General features: G+C 39.1%; 1 protein-coding gene across 2 annotated transcripts in view; it reads right to left on the reverse strand.

The window, feature by feature from the left end:
* Nucleotides 1–20,210, reverse strand: part of EP300 (EP300 lysine acetyltransferase) — an 84,059-nt gene that overhangs the window by 52,149 nt on the left and 11,700 nt on the right. For both annotated transcript variants that reach the window (XM_040490730.1, XM_040490729.1), the window contains exons 2-4: nucleotides 12,925–13,562; nucleotides 2,325–2,501; nucleotides 429–690 (exon numbers count right to left, since the gene is read on the reverse strand). In XM_040490730.1, the coding sequence (XP_040346664.1) occupies nucleotides 429–690; nucleotides 2,325–2,501; nucleotides 12,925–13,562 (1,077 nt within the window). The remainder of the gene's footprint in view (nucleotides 1–428; nucleotides 691–2,324; nucleotides 2,502–12,924; nucleotides 13,563–20,210) is intronic.

Consider the following 20,210-nt stretch of genomic DNA (forward strand, 5'->3'; position numbering starts at 1 on the left):
CAGAGCCTGACGCGGGGCTCGAACTCACGGACCGCGAGATCGTGACCTGGCTGAAGTCGGACGCTTAACCGACTGCGCCACCCAGGCGCCCCTAAAAACAGATTTCTAATGACACCATACACACATAAATTGTATTAAGTTGGGTAACATTGTTTTAGTGTTTGCCTATATGATAGCAAATCCTCAATAATATTTAAACTATGCTATGCGGGGGCAAATCAAAGTCAGTAAGGGTCATCACAAGAGGAAAATCCTTAAAATTTTCTACCATAACCCTACATAATAACAAAATGATACTGAATTTTATCACCTCCTAACATGGACATTATCAGTAAAGAAGTCTCCAAACAGAGTAGAACACACTTTTTTTCTTCTCTCGGACTATAAATATTCATTGCTAAGCACAGAAACCCTCTGAGCCCACTCACCTTGGCAGGACTTGCCTGACTGGCAGTGTGTCATGTGGTTCAGGACGTTCTTCATCGTGCGACAGTGGGGAAGGTTGCACTGCCTTACTTCCCCATTAGCCTGCTCGCGGCGCTGGCACTTGTGGGCGTGCAACAGGAGCACGAGCTGCTGCTGGATGAGCTTGCGCTTCTCTGGATCAGCCGTGTGCGCTCCAGAACCCATCCCTTGGGCTACCGGAGTCACGAGGCCTGGCTGCTGGACCTGTGGGGCCTGCTGTTGACCCTAAGAGAGAAAACAACAAAGGTCCATGTAACATTAGTTGTCATAGGGTGCTTTTTAGTAAATACAGACCTGGACATTTTCTTTCTTTTTTTTTTTTTTTTTTTTTTTCACGTTTATTTTTGAGACAGAGAGAAACAGAGCATGAACGGGGGAGAGTCAGAGAGAGAGGGAGACACAGAATCTGAAACAGGCTCCAGGCTCTGAGCAGTCAGCACAGAGCCCGACGCGGGGCTCGAACTCACGGACCATGAGATCATGACCTGAGCCGAAGTTGGACGCTTAACCGACTGAGCCACCCAGGTGCCCCAGACCTGGACATTTTCAATTAAAACCTTTAAGGACATCCACCACATGCCACAGGGGATTCCAAGGTAGATAAACATCAGTCCCACCATCAAGAAGTTCAATAACAAAGTTACATCACCAAGTAATATAATCAAAGTATATGTAATATACAAAGAGCAAAACAAAGAGGACACCATAAGCTCAGGTGGGAGAGGGAAAGGCAAGGAATCCGTAGTGAAGAGCAAGTCCAAGTCAGGTTCTGAAGCACAGTAATAAAAACCTCCTGGGAGACTGAGCAGGGGCCTTTTAGGTGGGTGAAAAGTTAGTTTCTGTAATTATGGAAGAAAGCGCTTTCTCTTCCCTGATAAAGTAAACATTTCTGGGGTCACAGATGCCATGTTTTATTCTTTTTTAAAAGATCTGCAGTACTTAAAGTATCTGAAATATAGGCAAAAAAATAAAAAACAAAAAATCTGAAAGAGAAATGGAATTTCTATAGGACAATTTTTCCCAAAGGTAAACAGGGACTACTTAACAAATTTACAAGTAGAAACGGTTTTACTTTTAGAAAAATAGCAATGTTAGAAGCTTTGGAGATTTATTCAAAACAAAAATCACGGTTTTTTTTTTTTTTTTTTTTTAAACATTTTTATTTTTTATTTTTGAGAGACAGAGACAGACAGAGCATGAGTGGAGGAGGGGCAGTGAGAGAGGGAGACACAGAATCTGAAGCCAGGCTCCAGGCTCTGAGCTGTTAGCACAGAGCCCAACGCGGGGCTCGAACTCAGGAAGCTCGAGATCATCACCTGAGCTGAAGTCAGACGCTTAACCCACTGAGCCACCCAGGCGCCCCTGGGGGCTCGAACTCAGGAACCTCCAGATCATGGCCTGAGCTGAAGTCAGATGAACCGACTGACCAACCCAGGCGCCCCCCACAAAATCACTGTTTAAAACAGTGTTTAACTTTGAGAGGGAAATTACTTTTGTGTGCTGATATCAGATACAAATGTGTAGATATGGTCACTGAGAGTTGGAATCCTTTGCTTGAGAGTACTTTCCAAGAGAAGTTCTACTTTCATATTCTATAGAAATACTCACAAGAAGATGTGTAATATGGCAGGCTACAAAATTTTCACTGTAGCAGCCCCACTTGCTCCCATCTGGCCCAACACCCTTACTGAACAATACTACAAGAAATAAAAACCCATGGGAAATGGAAGGTATCAAGCCTCCTTGATCACAGGGTCCATCTTCACATCCTAGTGTGTACAGCAGAAAGCATTACAGTTTAACAGTTCTTTGTCAAAACGCCAGTTTAAAGACAAATTTGTAGACAGATTACTACCCACCATGTTGGGCATTCCTCCACCAGGAACTGCCTTTTTGTCCATTGCAAATGGAGGTAAGCTATTTGGTAGTACAGACTTTGTCTGAATCTGGAGACCAAGGCCACTGGCTCCAATCTGCTGTCCAGAATTCTGAGTGTATGGTGAACCGTAAGGATTAGGGTTGTTCATCATTCCCATCTAAGAATTAAAAAAAAAAAAGATGAGAAATTAAATCTTATTCCTTACATTAACGGAACATTACTATTCTCTTTCCTTTTTTTTTTTTTTTTTTTAAACGTTTATTTTTGAGAGAGAGAGAGGGAGACACAGAATCAGAAGCAGGTTCCAGGCTCTGAGCTGTCAGCCCAGAGCGCAACGCAGGGCTCGAACCCACGAACTATGAGATCATGACCTGAGCCTCAGTCAGATGCTTAACTGACTGAGCCACCGAGGTGCCCCTCTTTCCTTTTCCACTTCCTAATTTATAAAAACAATTTTAAAGGAAATCCTCTACCATTATAAATAAGACTAGAGAAGTATGTTCATGAAAATACTCACTTTCAAAATTGAGGAGCCTCAGCTCAGGTAGAGTAAATTTACAGCTATTTTCTGTAAATACTTGATATAAATGTGTTTTAGAAATTTTTATAAGCATTTTCATTAATCTGTATCTGCTAAGGTTTACCATTCATCTTCACTTTTAATGCATTAAATATATTTTTATTTAATGTACAATATATGACTTAATAAATTCAACTCAATAAATGACCTAATCCCTAAATTTGTTAGAGAGTTGATATGTGAAAAGCATCTGAATGCTTGTTCCAGCATTTTGTTTACATAAAAGGTAGCAAACTGATAGTTCAGGGGAGATTTTTCATTTAGGAACAAAGCGGCAGAGTGGTTTTGAAACTTTCTGAATCTGAATCCTTTAGACAGAACATGTAAACTTCAGAGTCCATATCATTCCTTGCTGTCTTAAACCTAGCAGCTTTGAGGCGCCTGGGTGGCTCAGTGGGTTATGTGTCTGACTCTTAATTCAGTGGGTTATGTGTCTGACTCTTAATTTTGGCGTAGGTCACGATCCCAGGATAGTGGGATCAAGCCCTGCACTGGACTCCATGCTGAGCGTGGAGCCTGCTTAAGATTCTCTCTCACCCTCACCCTCTGCTGCTCTCCCCAGCTCGCATGCTCTCCCTCAAAAAGAATAAAAAAATAAATTTAAAAAACCTAGCTGCTTTATTCATTAAATTACCTGCTTGGATCTTGAAGTAGTTTAAATTTCTTTGTAACCCTTATATACTTAAGAAAGGAGGTTTTTGTCTGTATTTATAAAGTCAACCTGGAGTGCTGGACATTTATTAAAGAACAGAGTATTAATTATTCAGAAGCCAAATGTTTTACAGATAGCAATGATAAAACTTACAATCCTTCCATATAAGAAACCACTGTAAGTCAAACACCACCTACTAAAACATATAGCAAAGCTCTCAGAAAACTAGGGAAACTACCGCTACTGCCCAATTAAAAGGAGTCATACTAGATTTTCATCCCTCTCAGCTAGATCCAATTCTATCAGAGGAGCCTTCAAATTCCATCTCTAAACACACACACACACACACACACACACACACACACACACACACACACACCCTACAATTGCTCCCAGTCCACTGTCACTGTCTTAATTCAAGCCCCTCAATCACAGCTTGTGTAGACTGTGTCCAACAGGTTTCCTCACTTTCTGTCTATTCTATTTTCTACCCAGAGCCTTCGTGATCTCCATGAGGCCTATCTATCCATGGTGTCCTACTATATCCTGTACCAACTAACTTACAAATCTGAGGAGCAGCTTGCTTCTTGAATCTCTAGCATCTGCCTTAAAGATTTTCCTTTTCCCTATAACTAGACAGTGGCACACCCTCCCTTCCTGTTTGACTCCTGAATGATAACCTGTAAAAGAAATAAAATACTAAGTTCACAAAGAGGCAGTCCAATTTTTCTTTTTGTTGCGTTACTTAAAGATACATTTCAAAAGCTACCATCTCTATGAAACATCTGTCTATAGTCCTAGAGAGCTAAAGAACTCTTTTTCTACCCTGACATAAATGTTTGTGCCTTTATTTATAATACAACACAGATGATAAAATAAAATGCCTGCCTCTTCTATGCCCCAAGACTCTGCACAGTAGGGGAAAGAACTCAGTCCATTTCTCTTTGTAACCCCACTGTCCTAAATCTGATCAACAAAAGGAGCCCCTTGACTCAGGAAAACAGAAATATAAAAGTCATAAAATAAACACATAAGCCCCTGTAAATAAAACTGTTCTTTCAACCATATGCAGTACCTATTCTCTGGCAAATGTATACGAATATGACATCTTTATCAGTTCCAAGGTTTGCCTATAGTGAAGAGGCAAAATAAAGAAAAATTCGAGAACATTTACAGTTTCCAGATGAGATCAGAGACTAGGATGGAGTTCAGTAACTCAGGAATTGAGCCTGAAAGAAGTGGCAAGGTTTGGAGCAGCCTGAATGGGAAGCATCCAGAGTAAAAAACTTACTGCTTGAGTCTTCAATAACTGGAATTTCTTAAGTGAATCTGGCCAATAAGACTGTAGGGACGATCAAATACAGAAACAGGTTTAAACCCAAGTTCAGGTTTCTTTTGGTAGTTTCATGTGTGGCTGCAGGTGTGGGGGCTACAGATGCTTTTCCAGTACTAACATTCATACTACTATAGTTCCAATAATACACGAGCCTGTATCTGGGAGAGTTACAGTTCACTTAACTGTGTTTCCTATTAGCGTGGAAATTCATGATAGACATAAAACGAAAGCCATTCTAACACAGAATCTGCAAGACAGACCATAAAAGACCAACAGACAATAAATTAAGCTTTTAGGAGTCCATTATTTACATAAATAAATAAAATACTGGGATCTGCAGGCTGTTTTGAGGTCTCTTAATAAGTATGTCTCTACTCAAATAGATCAGAGGAGAATCTGGTCCTTCATGTTTGTTCACACAGACACTGCCTTACCTGCTCACACCAACTGAGTTTCAACCAGTTCCTGACATTGCTTACTTTCTCAATCACGATGCCTTAGCTAGGAACTCCAAAGTGGACTATGGCCTCAAATAGAGAGACTGCACTGACTACTGGTCAGCTGGCAGCAATTCATTCCTGACACTTCTCGACACCCTGACCAACAAAGGCTCTCAGTCTTTTTTGGTTTTGCCAGTGTTAGATAAAATACAACCAATCTCCCTATCCTTACCCTTTCACTCTCCCCAACCTCCAGTACTCCCCCACCAAATATAACAGGAAGGGAATATACTGTACTTAATTTCTGCTACACTGTAGTTCGTTATTTGATCTTGTTCCCCTTCTCTATACCTAATGTGATCCAGGTGTCCAACTACTCACCACCTACCTGCATCACAAGGATACAGATAACTAAACTCAAAACGCAGAGGACCAGGAGACCAGGAAGCTAGCTATAACAGCTCTGGGCAACTAGAACAAAAAGCACCTCAGGGGATTAGCTTTTCTCTCTTAAAAAAAAAAAAAAAATCTCACTCTACAGGTTGTTTCTAAATTTTCAGTATATTAAAAGCAGAAACGTACAGAGCACAGGAGTACAAAAAGATACCGGAGAGCGGCAATCACTGGCAAATAAATAGGAAAAATAAAAAGTGGTACCTCATATAAAGAATATAGCTATTTGGAAATATTTAATATAGGGGGAAAAAACTCCTTTAATAAGACTTGCAGGCACCACAGTAACACAAACCAATAAATACCATGCAGGTGACTCCAAAATTCATCAAATAATAAAAACAAAATTGAACTACATTCAGACATTTCCTACTATCTACTGGAGTTGATAAATGCCCATGTTATGTACCTGTATACAAGTTATATGCCAGACATCAAGTTAATCACTGAGGGTACAATGATAAACCAGGAGGACTAGGGATCTCTCAGAACCTACACCAAATCCTAAACATTATTTTTCTTTATTTCTTCCCATTATTCTTATACCAATATCTTAGTTTAACTGATACTGCATACCTAAAACTGTATCCACCTAGATTGTAAATTTGGGTTTCTAAAACCCATCAGACTACAGTATTTAAGACAATCTTTCTCTCAACGTGGATTCTTTCTCCTTGACTTACGCTTAACACGCGCTGCCCAACTGGTCCTTCCTACCTGCTTCATTCCTTGCCAATCCAAGTTCAATCACTGCTCTTACTTTAAAACTTCATAGGTTAAATACTCTTTGGGGCGCCTGGGTGGCTCAGTCGGTTGAGCGTCCGACTTCAGCTCAGGTCACGATCTCACGGACTGTGAGTTCGAGCCCCGTGTCGGGCTCTGGCTGATAGCTCAGAGCCTGGAGCCTGCTTCTGATTCTGTGTCTCCCTCTCTCTCTGCCCCTCCCCCATTCGTGCTCTGTTTCTGTCTCAAAAATGAATAAACGTTAAAAAAAAAAATTAAAAAAAAAATACTCTTTAATATCATATGCCAAAAACCATCACAGCCTGATCTTAATTTTAAAAGAAGAGCTCCAAAAATGATATTACTGCTCCTACCTCCTCAAAAATTTTTTTAAAATTTAAGTTTTTTATTTAAGTCATCTCTATACCCAATGTGGGGCTTGAACTCATGACCCCAAGATCAAGTTGCGCGCTCTTCTGAGCCAGCCAGGCACACCACCCCCACCCCAAATTTTTTTTGAAGAGAAAAGAAAGAAAAGGGGAGTTATTCCCAAGGCTAATACTCATTAAAAAAATTTTTTTTAAATGTTTTTATTTATTTTGAGACACAGAGAGACAGAGCGTGAGCAGGGGAGGGGCAGAGAGGTAGGGAGACAGAATCTGAAGCAGGCTCCAGGCTCTGAGCTGTCAGCAGAGCCTGATGCGGGGCTTAAACTCATGGGACTTCAAGATCATGGCCTGAGCTGAAGTTGGACGCTCAACAGACTGAGCCACCTAGGCGCCCCAAGGCTAATATTCATTTAAATGAAGTTCAGAGTTGTTGTTGTTTTAAAATACGAATTTCATTAGTCACAAAGCATATAAATTTTGGCTATGAATCTATCCAGATAGCAAGTAACACATAAGTCTTCATAGCATGTGAGGTAACCAGAGTCACAGTAAAGGAGGGTAGGATTTGTCATCTCCCAGATCTAGGACTACAGAATAAGAACTAAAAGTAGTACATATAAAGATGCTCCAAGGCTGTGTCTGTATCACTAAGGCAGAATTAGAGAAAACAGGTATGGTTCCCGCTCTCACATGTCTTAGTCTAGCAATGATCACCCCTATGTAAGGTTACAAGCAAGTGAGGAGGTGACTGCTGCTGTAAGAAACATAAAAGCATCGTATCTGTTTTTAGCTGTGGATGTTTTATCAATACAGGAATTGTTAATAACAGAATGACATTATACTACAGTGATAAATAACACGCACTTTTATTTCAGAAAGACAAGAGTTCTCTGTAATACCCACTCCCTGATTTGTCTCCTAACCTGTATAATGGGAATAAAATCATAGGGTTGATATTAGGAATTAATGACCCTAACACATATTAAATACCTATTAACATTCAGTAGTAGCTCCTTAGCTTTTGGAGCCTAACATTAATTTAGGTACAATTATACTGTCTGATGTTGCTATTTGATAATATTCTGGATCTTGTCTCTTTAACTGTTAACAAGTGCTTTCACAGAACAGGTTTTTTTTTTTTTTATTTTCTAAGGGAAAAAAAAAAAAACAAAAAAAACCCCCTCCAGAATGTTAATGAACACTTCCTGAATAAAAAGTCCTCATTTCCAAAGAAAGTTAATTTTCTGTCAAATTTATAGAATATTAATCCCCTGAAGTCTCTACTGATGGGCATTCCCATATCCTCCAGCCAACAGCCATTTCATGGGGTTGTTTCATCTCCCCTTATAGCCGTCTATAATCTTAATCTATAGCTCTATAATCTTATAGAGCTACGTCTCTAGAAGATTACAGCTTCTCGATTACATGATTACAAGATTCTACGTCTCTACAAGATTACAGCTTCTCCATTACAAGATTACATGATCTCGATTTGATTTCTCCCCCTCCCCCACAAAAATGTTTTTAAGAACATCACTAGGGGCGCCTGGGTGGCTCAGTCGGTTAAGCGTCCGACTTCGGCTCAGGTCACGATCTCGCGGTCCGTGAGTTCGAGCCCCGCGTCGGGCTCTGTGCTGACAGCTCAGAGCCTGGAGCCTGTTTCAGATTCTGTGTCTCCCTCTCTCTCTCTGACCCTCCCCCATTCATGCTCTGTTTCTCTCTGTCTCAAAAATAAATAAACGTTAAAAAAAAAAATTAAAAAAAAAAAGAACATCACAAAATGGAAACTACAATAATACTAAGCACTTGCTACCACTATTACCACTCTACAAGTACGTCCTTACTACATACCCTTCACAAAGGGCTTACTTCTACTAATCGTTTATAGTTCCCCGACAATCCCATGAGGTAGGTGACATTCACTCTTATTATTTCCGTTCTATAGGTGGGAAAACTGAAGTACAATAAGCAACTTGCCCATGGTAATAGCTTACTCTGTGAGTGACTGAGTTCATTTTTAACACAGGCAGTAAAGCTCCATAGTCCACACCATTAACTATGATGCTTTTATTAACTTCATCTTTCTTCATACACAGAAGGTAGCTATTAGGGAAAAGATTCTCAAAGTTTACTTCTTTTGTCACCAGCATTTTTGAGGAGGCAGATATAGTTTTGTGAAATTATTACAGAGTGAAATGACTTAACCAAGCTTTGCCAATATGCAGCAGAAGAGGAGGATGCTTATGTTAACAGCCCAGATTCTAATCCAGGTAGTATGGTTCAAAAAAAAGTGTGCACTATTCTGCCCCTCACTGAACCCTCCTGACAACATTTGTCTTTATTTTATGCTAACTGCAAAATCAAAGGCTACGTTAAAAGGGTGTATGATCCAAGTTTCCTTCCATAAACCAGTTTGCCAAATTTTTGGAAGAATGTTGTAAGCAGTAATGTCACAACCTGCCTGCACACTCTGAACCACAGATTCATCCATAAAAAGAACTGTATAAAAAAACCACTGCCATTTGCCAACAGGGTTCAAATCTTCAAGTCTCACTGAAAGCCTCCTTAATTCCTGATTCTTAAAGATCACTGGAACTCTTAGGAATTTTGGAAGAAATGTAATGAATATAATTGACCCTTTGAGGTAATTTTAGGACCTGGTCCCATGGAAGGGGAATTGCTAGCCAACAATTTTAATGCCTTGACTTGCATTTATTTTAATCTTCAATAGGAAAATATAGAAAGGGCTTTTTTCCTGCCATAAAGAGAAAACTCATTTTATAAAAGTACATTTTATATTATACTTGTATACTAATCTATACATTAACTGGGTATCTCATCCTAAACCTCCACAATTCCCAAAAACTCATTTGCTAAATAAACATTTAGGGTTCTTATGCACTGCGCTAAGTGCTTGACAAATATCAACTTACAAAATATAAGTGCGATTCATTCATTTAATTATTATTGGTTTTTAAATACTTTCTAAGAGGGAGAGAGTGCGCGAGAGAACGAGCGGAGGAGAGCAGCAGAGGGATAAAGAGAGAGAATCTTAAGCAGGCTCCACATACAGCAGAGCCCCACGTGGGCTTGATCCCGCAATCCTGGGATCAAGACCTGAGCTGAAATCAAGAGTTGGATGCTCAAGTGACTGAGCCACCCAGGTGCCCCTATTATTATCACTGTTTTAAGTAGGCTTTATGCTCAGCACAGAGTCCAGCATGGGGCTTGAACTCACAACCCTAAGATCAAGACCTGAGCTGAGATCAAAAGTTGGATGCCTAAGCCACTGAGCCACCCAGGTAACTAGATGGGGCTCATTTAAATAACAAAATATTTTAATAATAGAATTTTTATATTTCAATTCCTCCACCCCAGGAAAACAGAAGCTCCACAAGGACAGGAATTTTTGTCTCTTTTGTACACTGCTATATATCCAGTCCCTGAAACAATGCTGATGTAAGAAATTGTGATTTAGATTATAAATAGAATAGTGCCCCAATCCCAATGAGTCTTTCCATTTTTTTCTTTGCTTCTAAAGATTTTACTTTTAACTCATCTATACACCCAAAGTGGGGCTCGAACTTACAACCCCGAGATTAAGATGCACGTTCTGGGAGCCTAGGTGGCTCAGTTAAGTGTCCAACTTCGGCTCAGGTCATGATCTCACAGTTCTTGAGTTCAAGCCCCGCCCGCTTCAGGCTCTGTGCTGACAGCTGAGAGCCTGGAGCCTACTTCACATTCTGTGTCTCCCTCTCTCTCCACCCCTCCCCAACTCGGGCTCGGTCTCTCTCTCTCTCTCTCTCTCTCTCTCTCTCTCTCTCAAAAATAAATAAAATTAAAAAAAAAAAAAGAAAAAAGAGTTGCACGTTCTATGGACTGAGGCAGCCAGGAGCCCCTGAGACCTTCCTTTTTAAATTTTTCTTCATAGCAATACTTAGAATACTATAAACTTACAACTTATGTACACACTAATAAAAAAGTAAGATCTATGAAATAAGTTTAATCACTGCTCTATCTGGAGCACCAAAGCTGGGATGCAGTAAATATTTGATCAATCAGTGAAGGTTTAGTCTGTCACACCACCTCTCCCCACTGGAGTATAACAATAATGGAGGGTAAGGACTCCTCACAACTATGTTCTAGAACCTAAAAGAGGTATCTAATAAACATTTTACCTTCTTGCTTCTGGTTTTCACTCCAAATACTCTAAGTAAACCATATCGACACAGCAACATGAAAGCATCAAAAAGGGATAATCTACAGAGGAGGTAGGAATTTCCCTAAGAGGTCAGTATTCTGTACTGTATAGCAAAAAAAAAAAGGGGGGGGGCTTTCACATATCTAACATGACCTCAGTCTCCCCATTCCCAATTCACCCCTGAACTCTCTCTCATCTCATCACAATTTTCAGGAACACAGAAGTCCCAATGCTTGCTCAGTTATTTCTTTTACAGTGAAAGCTTGCTCCCAACTCCTTGTGAAAATCTTGCCTACCCCCAATATCCCCTTCCAAGCAAAACCATCTCTTTCATTCAACAACTATTTACCAGCCACATACCAGGTGCTGGCAACTGTAGTGTGATACCACTTCAAGAAAAAATAAATAAAAATGCAGGAAAAATATGAAGGAATAAGCAACAAATATATGCTTATATAAATTCTATATATAAAGAACACATTTAAAAAGTTTTACAAAATGTATTTAGCTGCTCTACTTAATAAAAGCTAAAAAAAAAAAAAAAAAAAAAAAAGTAGGCTTTTTAAAGAAAACCCTTTCAAACAATGACCAAAATCAGGTTAACTGGACACCTGGAATGTCAGTTGAGGCTTCACAGTAAACTAATGCACCTTAACATCCATCAACTAACAAGGAAAAATAACATTTAATAAATCTTTTAGGGTATCTCTTGAATACCAAGGACATTCGAAGCAGTGGAAATAAGTGATGTCTATCTGAAGACAATATAAAGCCAGCTGGCTCAAAACTGTATTTTTATTTATTTCCTTGGTTAGTTGGTTTTTTTGAGAGCATGTGCACGCGGGGAAGGGACAAAGAATCTTAAGCAGGCTCCACACTCAGAGCAGAACCCTACAAGGGGCTTGATCTCACGACCCAGAGATTATGACCTGAGCCAAAATCAAGAGTCAACTGCTTAATCAACTGAGCCACCAAAGCGGCCCCATAGTATATAAGGAGGCTATGCATGCTAAAGCTGGCTTAGAAATGAGATGAAAACACAGGGTGCCAGGGTGGCTCAGTCAGTTAAGCGTCTGACTCAGTTTCATCTCAGGTCATGATATGTTTGTAGGTTCAAGCCCCAGGTCTGGCACTGCACAGACAGTATGGGGCCTGCTTGGGATTCTTTCCCTCTCTCTTTGTGCCCCTACTCTGCTCATGCTCTCTCTCTCTCTCAAAATAAAATAAAACTTAAAAAAAATTAAAAAGAAAGGATATGAAAATATTCTGGTATTTGTGAAAATATTCTAATATTTATTCTAATATTGACAAAACAGGAATTAGCTAACAATCATTTAGAACTGAAGTATTATTATACAATACCCTTGAGCTGTAAATAATTGTTTTACTTAAAATTAATGTAAGAGCTTCATAAAATTCATGACAACATGGGGCACCTGGGTGGCTCAGTCGGTTAAACGTCCGACTTCGGCTCAGGTCATGATCTCACAGTTTGTGGGTTTGAGCCCCGCGTCAGGCTCTGTGCTGACAGCTCAGAGCCTGGAGCCTGTTTCAGATTCTGTGTCTCCCTCTCTCTCTGCCCCTCCCCTGTTCATGCTGTCTCAAAAATAAATAAACATTAAAAAATTTAAAAAAAAATTCATCACAACATAGTAGATCCTTGGCATCCATGGGAAACAGTACACCATGTAGGAAGACTAAACATGAATAGTAAAGATAAGTGAATAACTGACCTCAAGCCCTCCCTCCATCATTGGGATAATCAAAAACATACTGATAGTGCATACAAACCAAAAATGTACTTACCTTAAGAGGCTGGGGGCCCCTCAATCCTGTTTGTCCTCCCATCTGAGGAGAGCCTTGCTGTAGTGGCTCAGTCATTAAATTGCCAGCATTTCCCATGCCTGGGTTTGGGTACTGCATATTAGGTCGCCCTCGGCCTGCTCCAATTGAACCGTTCATGACTTGATTGGGCATCATCCCCTGTCCATTGCCTGCATTCAGCATTCCAGGATTCATGCCAGCATTCATCCCTGTGTTCATTCCCATGGTAGGTTGATTTACTGGACTGTTCATCATACCTGCTGCAGATGGCGTAGGACCCTGATTTGGTCCACTAGTGCCCATTCCCATGTTGGGAGAAGTCAAGCCTGCCTGTGCCATTGGGCTTTTGACCATGCTATTTATCAGACCTAATCCAGGACTGTTCTGTTGGGCCTGGCTGGCCATGCCTTGGCCCGGGCCACCAACCCCCATATTGAGGTTAGGGGAACTGCCAGACCGTAGCAATTCTGACAGTTGTTTATGTTTAGAGGCTGCATCTTGAACTATGCCAAGACTTGTCTGAAGCTGACTAATATCACCACCATTGGTTAGTCCCAATTCTGTAGAGTTGATTAATTCATCTGGTAAGTCATGCTCCAAGTCAAAAAGAGAGCCAAAATCTAAAAGTGAAGAAAAAAGATAAAGGTTAAAGTTTGACCAAAATTACAAATTGCTCTATGTTTTTGCTCTTGGTAAGCATTAAGTATTTCCAAACCTCACTCCATGGGATACTATCCATTTGTATTGAGGTTTTTCACATTACCCTAAAAAAAATTGTTACGTATGTATTTAAAAATTAGAGAATATTTGGTTTAAACACTTACGAACTGTACCTAAAGGCCAAGGAAAAAATCTTAGAACAACACCCATTATGTGAGTTGCTGGGTTTGTACTGATAGTCATGAAAACAAAGTATATAATTGTTTAATATTCTAGAATTCCTTAGAGAAGGTTAAAATAACCAAACTAAGTACAGAATGAAAAAGAAGTTTAATGTTATAATAACAAAGACAATGAATACAAAAGATTCACCATTTGCATAACGTTCAAAGTGAGCTCCATGAAGACATGGGCTGTCTGCCACTCTTTACCCAGTGCCTATCACAGTGCCTGCCACAAACCAATTCCTTGATCTGAATGAATTCACTTTCACCTGACGTCAGCCTACAGATTAGTTTTCCTTAATCAAAATCTAGCTAGAGTAAGATACAAAAACCATGCCTCTAGCTCTTTCAACATACAAACCACCCCCACTAAAAAGAGGATGCAAATTATGGATTAACCCAGGGTTTCTCAATCTTGGAACTATTAAACATTTTGGGTTGGATACTCTTTGTTGTGGAGGAAAAGGGGAATTGTCCTGTGCATTGTAAGATACTCAACAGATCTGTGGTCTCTCTCAATGCCAGGAGTACCCCTTACATTTTGTGACAACCAAAAATGTCTCCAGAGATTACCAAATGTCCCCTGAAAAGTAAAAATTGTCCCTGGTTGATTTGTGGACTAACAGTATTAACTCAATATACATAGGAGGTGTTTTGAATTTTCTTTCCTCTTGATTCTCTAAGTAGTTTTCACATTAACAAGGCATTATTGGGTATCTAATAATTAGATATACTTGAATCTACAACTGATTATACTATCAAAAAATAATCCATCCCTTGAAGATACCACTTGATAATGACCTACTTGGTTCAATTAATCGTGGTTTCTAAGCACAACTCTTCCTCTATGTGCCCTTCTTGTTCTTACAGCATCCTATCATGGCACTGAAATTATCTGTGTGTGTGTGTCTCTCTCTCCTCCCCCGCTGCTATCTCTTCCTATCAGGACCCCTTACCCCACTGCTGCATCCAGACTGTAACTCTCTGGGAAGGACAGTCTCACCACCTATACACCAACTCTCTGCCTAATGTCCCAACACACTTAAGCATCTGGTCTTATTTTAATTGCCCTGAATCACACCCCAGGATCTCAGGGCATGATTCAGAGTCCAGACTTCTATAGTATTATTCTTTCCTTTTGAAAAATCATTTTGTGCTCCACCATCATAAAAACAAAATGTGTCTTAGGTGTTTTGGAATACAAATAAGGTTTCAAATAAAACTTCCCTAATGTATCACTACTGAAAGACAACTGCTTAATATATGGGTATATTTCCTTCATTGTTTCCATTTACATAATTCACAAAACTAAGATCATACATATTTTATGAACAATTTTGCATTCTACTTTTCCCCTGGAGTATACAAGGAAATATCCCATCATCAGTTTAGTTATAGTGTTTAGGAAAAAATAAAAATGATCTGTGCTCATTTGGAAATTTTTAAAGTATATATATACACGTAGTGGGAAGGTAAAGAGGAAATCACAAAAGAAACATTAATAATAAAATACATTTCAAAACTTAAAATAAAGCTAAAAAGTAGTAAGTAGCCAAGTTATGTTAGAAAAAAATTAATAGCAAGATGATCAAAGATAAAAACAATTATCAATGGAAGAGAAAAACAGACAGCTGAGAGGGTAACAACAAAACCAGAGGTTGGTTGTTTGTTTTAATGTTTGTTTTTGAGAGAAAGAGCTTGAGCAGGGGACAGGGGTGGGCAGACAGGGAGGGAGATACAGAATCAGAAGCAGGCTCCAGGCTCCAAGCTATCGGCACAGAGCCAGCTGCGAGATCATGACTCGAACTGAAGTTGGACGGTTGATCAACCAACTGAGCCACCCAGCACTTTTTTTTTTTTCTTTTTGAAATGTTAAATTTTGAGAGGGAGAGCGGCAGAGAGAGAGGGGAGACAGAGGATCCAAAGTTGGGTCTGTGTTGACAGCAGAGAGCCCGATGTGGTACTTGAACTCACAATCCCTGAGCTGAGGTCGGCCACTTAACTGACTGAGCCACCCAGGTGCCCCAAGAAGTTGGTTCTTTGAAGAAAAGTAATAAAAAACTGCAAGGGCCAAAAATAGATACGTTCCTGAGAAAATATTCACCAAATCTTAATTGAAAAGAAATTATATAGGATAAATGTCCCAGTTTCTGCAACCAATCAATGACACAAAAGGAAAAACACCAGATCCAGCAACTAGATATAACTTATTTGGATCCTGCGAACCAAATGTAAAAACAAACAAGCAAAAAAACAAACAAAAAACCCACACATTTTAAGAAGAAAATCAGGAAAATAAAATATGGCTGAGTTGTCGGTAATAATAAATCATCAATTTTGTTGGGTGTGATAACAGCATAGTTACTGTGTTAAAACAAATCCTTTTAACTAAGAGATACATATTGAAGTATTTCTGGTGAAATGACTGGTCTAGGATTTGGTATAAAACACTTCAGCAAAAAAAGAAAAGAGGAAGTATGTATGTGTGTGCAAAAATATCAGTAACTTAAAGGAAAAGGCATAGGGGAGTTCCTTTACACTATTCTATTAAGTTGAAATTTTCCATTTAAATTAGTTTAAAAGAAAGAGACATAGCCTGAATAATCCTATTACTATTAAAAAAACAGTCTGTCTTAATCATTGGTTAATCTTCCCATAAAGAAAACACGAGTTCTAAATGTTTTTACCCCCATGTCCTACTGAACTTTCAAGTAAAAGACAATTCAACCGTTTACAAATATTTCTATAAAATAGAATACTCTATAAATCATTCATGGCCAGTATAAGAAAATCATGAACACAGAAGAGTCCAACAACAAAAAACAAAAACCACACAGACAAATCAAATTCATTAACGTCTTTAAAATGTAATTTAATGAGGGGTGCCTGGGTGGCTAGTCAATAGAGCATCAGACTCCTGACTTTGGCTCAGGTCATGATCACACGGTCATGGATTAGGACACTATGCTGGGCTCTGCGCTGAGGGTAGAACCTGCTGAAGATTCTCTCTCTCTCTCTCTCTCTCTCTCTCTCTCTCTCTGCCCCCGTTTCCCCACTCGTGGTCTCTCTCCCTCTAAAAAAAATAAAAATAAAAATTTTAATGTAATATGATAAAGTTGGGATAATGTCAGGAATCTAGGGGGGACAGGTTTGCATTAGAAGCTTAGAGTATCTATAAATGCCATTCATCATATTATTAACAAATGAGAATGAAAATGTAACATTCATCTCAATGGCTGTAAGAAGAGCACTGTATAAAATTCAATGCCCAATCACACCAAAAACCTCCCCCCAAAATGACAGCGATTAAGAAAGTGATGGGAACTTCCTTAAATTGATGAAAAGTCTTCTTCCAAAACCTAAAAACTGAGAGCAAATATGCATTAAAGGACCAACATCAAAAGTCTCTTTAGCATCAGAACAAAACAAAGATACCATGACAAATGCTTCTAATTCAACACTATACTAGAGAATCTAGCCAAAGCAATAATACAAGAAAAATTACACATTCAATGCAATGTCAATCAAAATCCTAAAAGCTTTTCAGAGAACGAGACAAGAGAATTCTCAAGTATACACAGAAGAGCCTTGTTTCCACTTCTGTAAAACAGGAAGGTACCTACCTTCATAGGTTATTTGTGAGGATTAAATGAGTTAATATATGTAAAGTATTTAGAATAATACCTGACACATATTAAATTCCATGAAAATGTTTCATCTATTATTATTATTACTCAATGGAATCATTACCCAATTAGAAGACAAAGCAGTCTTCTAATAATGAGAGCAAACTTTTATCAGGTACTTTCAACGTGTCAAGCATTTTTCTTGGCACTTCAGTAATTGTATATTTTCACTAATCCTTTCAACAATCTCAGAAGTAGGTAATAGCGACATATACAGAATGCACGAAGTAAAATCAACTTCAGTAATGCAGAAGTCTTGGGGCGACTGGGTGGCTCAGTCGGTTGAGTGTCCAACTCTTGATTTTGGCTCAGGTCATGAACCCAGGGTAGTAGGATCAATCCCCGCTGAGCATGGAGCCTGCTTAAGATTTTTTCTTTCTCTGGCTCCCCCCCCCATCCCCCACCTACACGAGTGTTCTCTCTCTAAAAAATAAACAGAAAGTAATATGGAAGTCTTACTTTAGGCCCTAGAATCCTAAGGATTTTAATTTAATCCGGTACTACAGCCAAATCTGCTGCATGTGGTTGTTATGTGTTTGTGCAAAACATTTAACATCACATTACGAAGTTACACTCCATTGTGAAGCCAGACAGGAGGGTTTACATTGGTAGAACCTGAAAATAAAAGTTTAGGATTGTTCTTTTTTTTAATGGCAATCCTGTACTTTCAACAGACCTAAATTGTAGTTACTACTACATGAGATTACTCAGGTTTCAACTCAAAGACTGATCCCAATACTCCTGTTTCCCAAGATAGCTCTCAACCTCAACTATGCACTTCCTATCTTCTATCTTTTGTTATGGCTAAATACTTGTGCGCATCTTACTACCAAACTATGAATATCTGAAGGACCAGAGTTGCACTTAATAAATATTTACATTTCTCACAGGATCTAGCATATACTCACAGACCAGCAACTCTAAAATTGCATCCTATAATTATTTATATCTGACTGGGTATTTAGAACTTAAAATTTTTTTATTTTTTTTATTTTTAAGCAATCTCTACCACTAATGTGGGGCTCGAACTCACAACCATGAGATCAAAAGTCGCACTATGAGCCAGCCAGGCGCCCCCGGGTTATTTATAAAAAGTTCTCTGACCTCTACTTGTAAAACATTTTCAACAGCTATACTGATTAAATGTGGAAGACTATGTAAAAGTCATATATACTTTGACCTCTAATCAAACGGACCCTATTATTTCATCTAATATCACTATCATTATTATTCCTAAGCTATTTTGATTGTGCCTCAAAGCTCTCATTTATGATTCCTAAACACCATTAGTTCTATCACTAGTATCTGTAACTTTGCACTACAAGGAATCCAAATACTTGGATTTAAACCCAGTTCTATGAGCTGACTTCATTTACCAAGCTCAAGTTACCTCTTCCATCAAAAGATAATAAAACTTCTACCTCCCTCGTGGAGTTTTATTGTTGTTGTTGTTGTGTTTTTAGGGCTAGCAAGTATTTACTGAGAAAGGTAAACTCACGCAGAAGACTCTGGTGTCCCTGGCTAAGTGATAGAGAATCTGAATGCCTGGTGAGAGATTTCAGAACCTTCTGTCCAGAGGGAAGGGCCAAGATCACTTCCAGAGCGCGTCCTTAGCCACGACTTTGTCACAAACAGCAAATGAAAACCATGGTCTAAAACTAGTAGAAAAGCAAGTCCCAAACTAAAAGTGGTATGTGTGAAGATGCAAGGGGGAAAAAAATTATCAAAAATTTACTGTCACAATTTAAAGAAATCCTACTGAACACTGGGATTAGTATTGATCAGCCTCAATTTCATGCCGCTTACTGAGCTCTACAAGTTCTTTCTTTCCCTTCAAGGAAAGGGAAAAAATAAAGATTCAAATAAGTCATCTTCTCAGGCCCCCATCTCAAGTTGCCCTTCATAGGGATTAGTTCAGATCAGGAGAGTAAAATTTAGATGTTCAACAAACACAAGAAATTTAGAGGGTCCTTTAACAAGAGTTTGGGATTTTTACTCTAAAGAGAAAATTGACGTGAAGAATTTTAAGCAAAAATATGATATGAACAGATTTGTATTTATTAAAGCCCACTCAGGCAAACAGGATGCAGAATGAACTAGACAGACAAGCTAGAGTCAGAGAGACTGGTTAGAAGGCTGCTGCTGGAGAATAACAAAAACTAGCAGTTAATTCTGGAGAAGTACTGAAAGGGCAGAAGCAGCAAAGGAGCCAAACAAAAGAACTCTTTTGGACTACAGGTAATGGGTTGAGAAAAAAGACAAGGATGACTCCTAAATTTCTGGGGTTAGACAACCTAAGAGGATATATAGAGGTACAGCTATCTGGATGGACAATCCAGAGAAGTACTCAGTGATATGAGAAATGCCACTGGACATCAATGAAGAGGGTCATCAGATAAACAAGTATTTAAGGGACAATGATCTTAACCACCAGAAGATGTTGAAACCGAACATTCCCAGCCCACCTACCAGGAATACTGTCCTGGAAACCAGGTTCCAAGAAGGAAATATTAGTGGTGCCCGTGCTTCAGAGAGAATTTACTGAATGTAGATATTAGAAGATTATTTAGCAAGCTAGGTAAGGGCAGTTTAGTGCAGTTGTAAAGTAGGAGGTAAGAAAGTAAAAGACAATGACCTTTTCTAGATACTAAACTAAGCTAGTAAATATTTGCTTAATTCCCCCCTTTCTCTAGGATTA

The sequence above is a fragment of the Herpailurus yagouaroundi genome, unplaced genomic scaffold (assembly GCF_014898765.1).
Source record: "Herpailurus yagouaroundi ecotype Mexico unplaced genomic scaffold, PumYag 182, whole genome shotgun sequence".
Classification (NCBI taxonomy): Eukaryota; Metazoa; Chordata; class Mammalia; order Carnivora; family Felidae; genus Herpailurus; species Herpailurus yagouaroundi.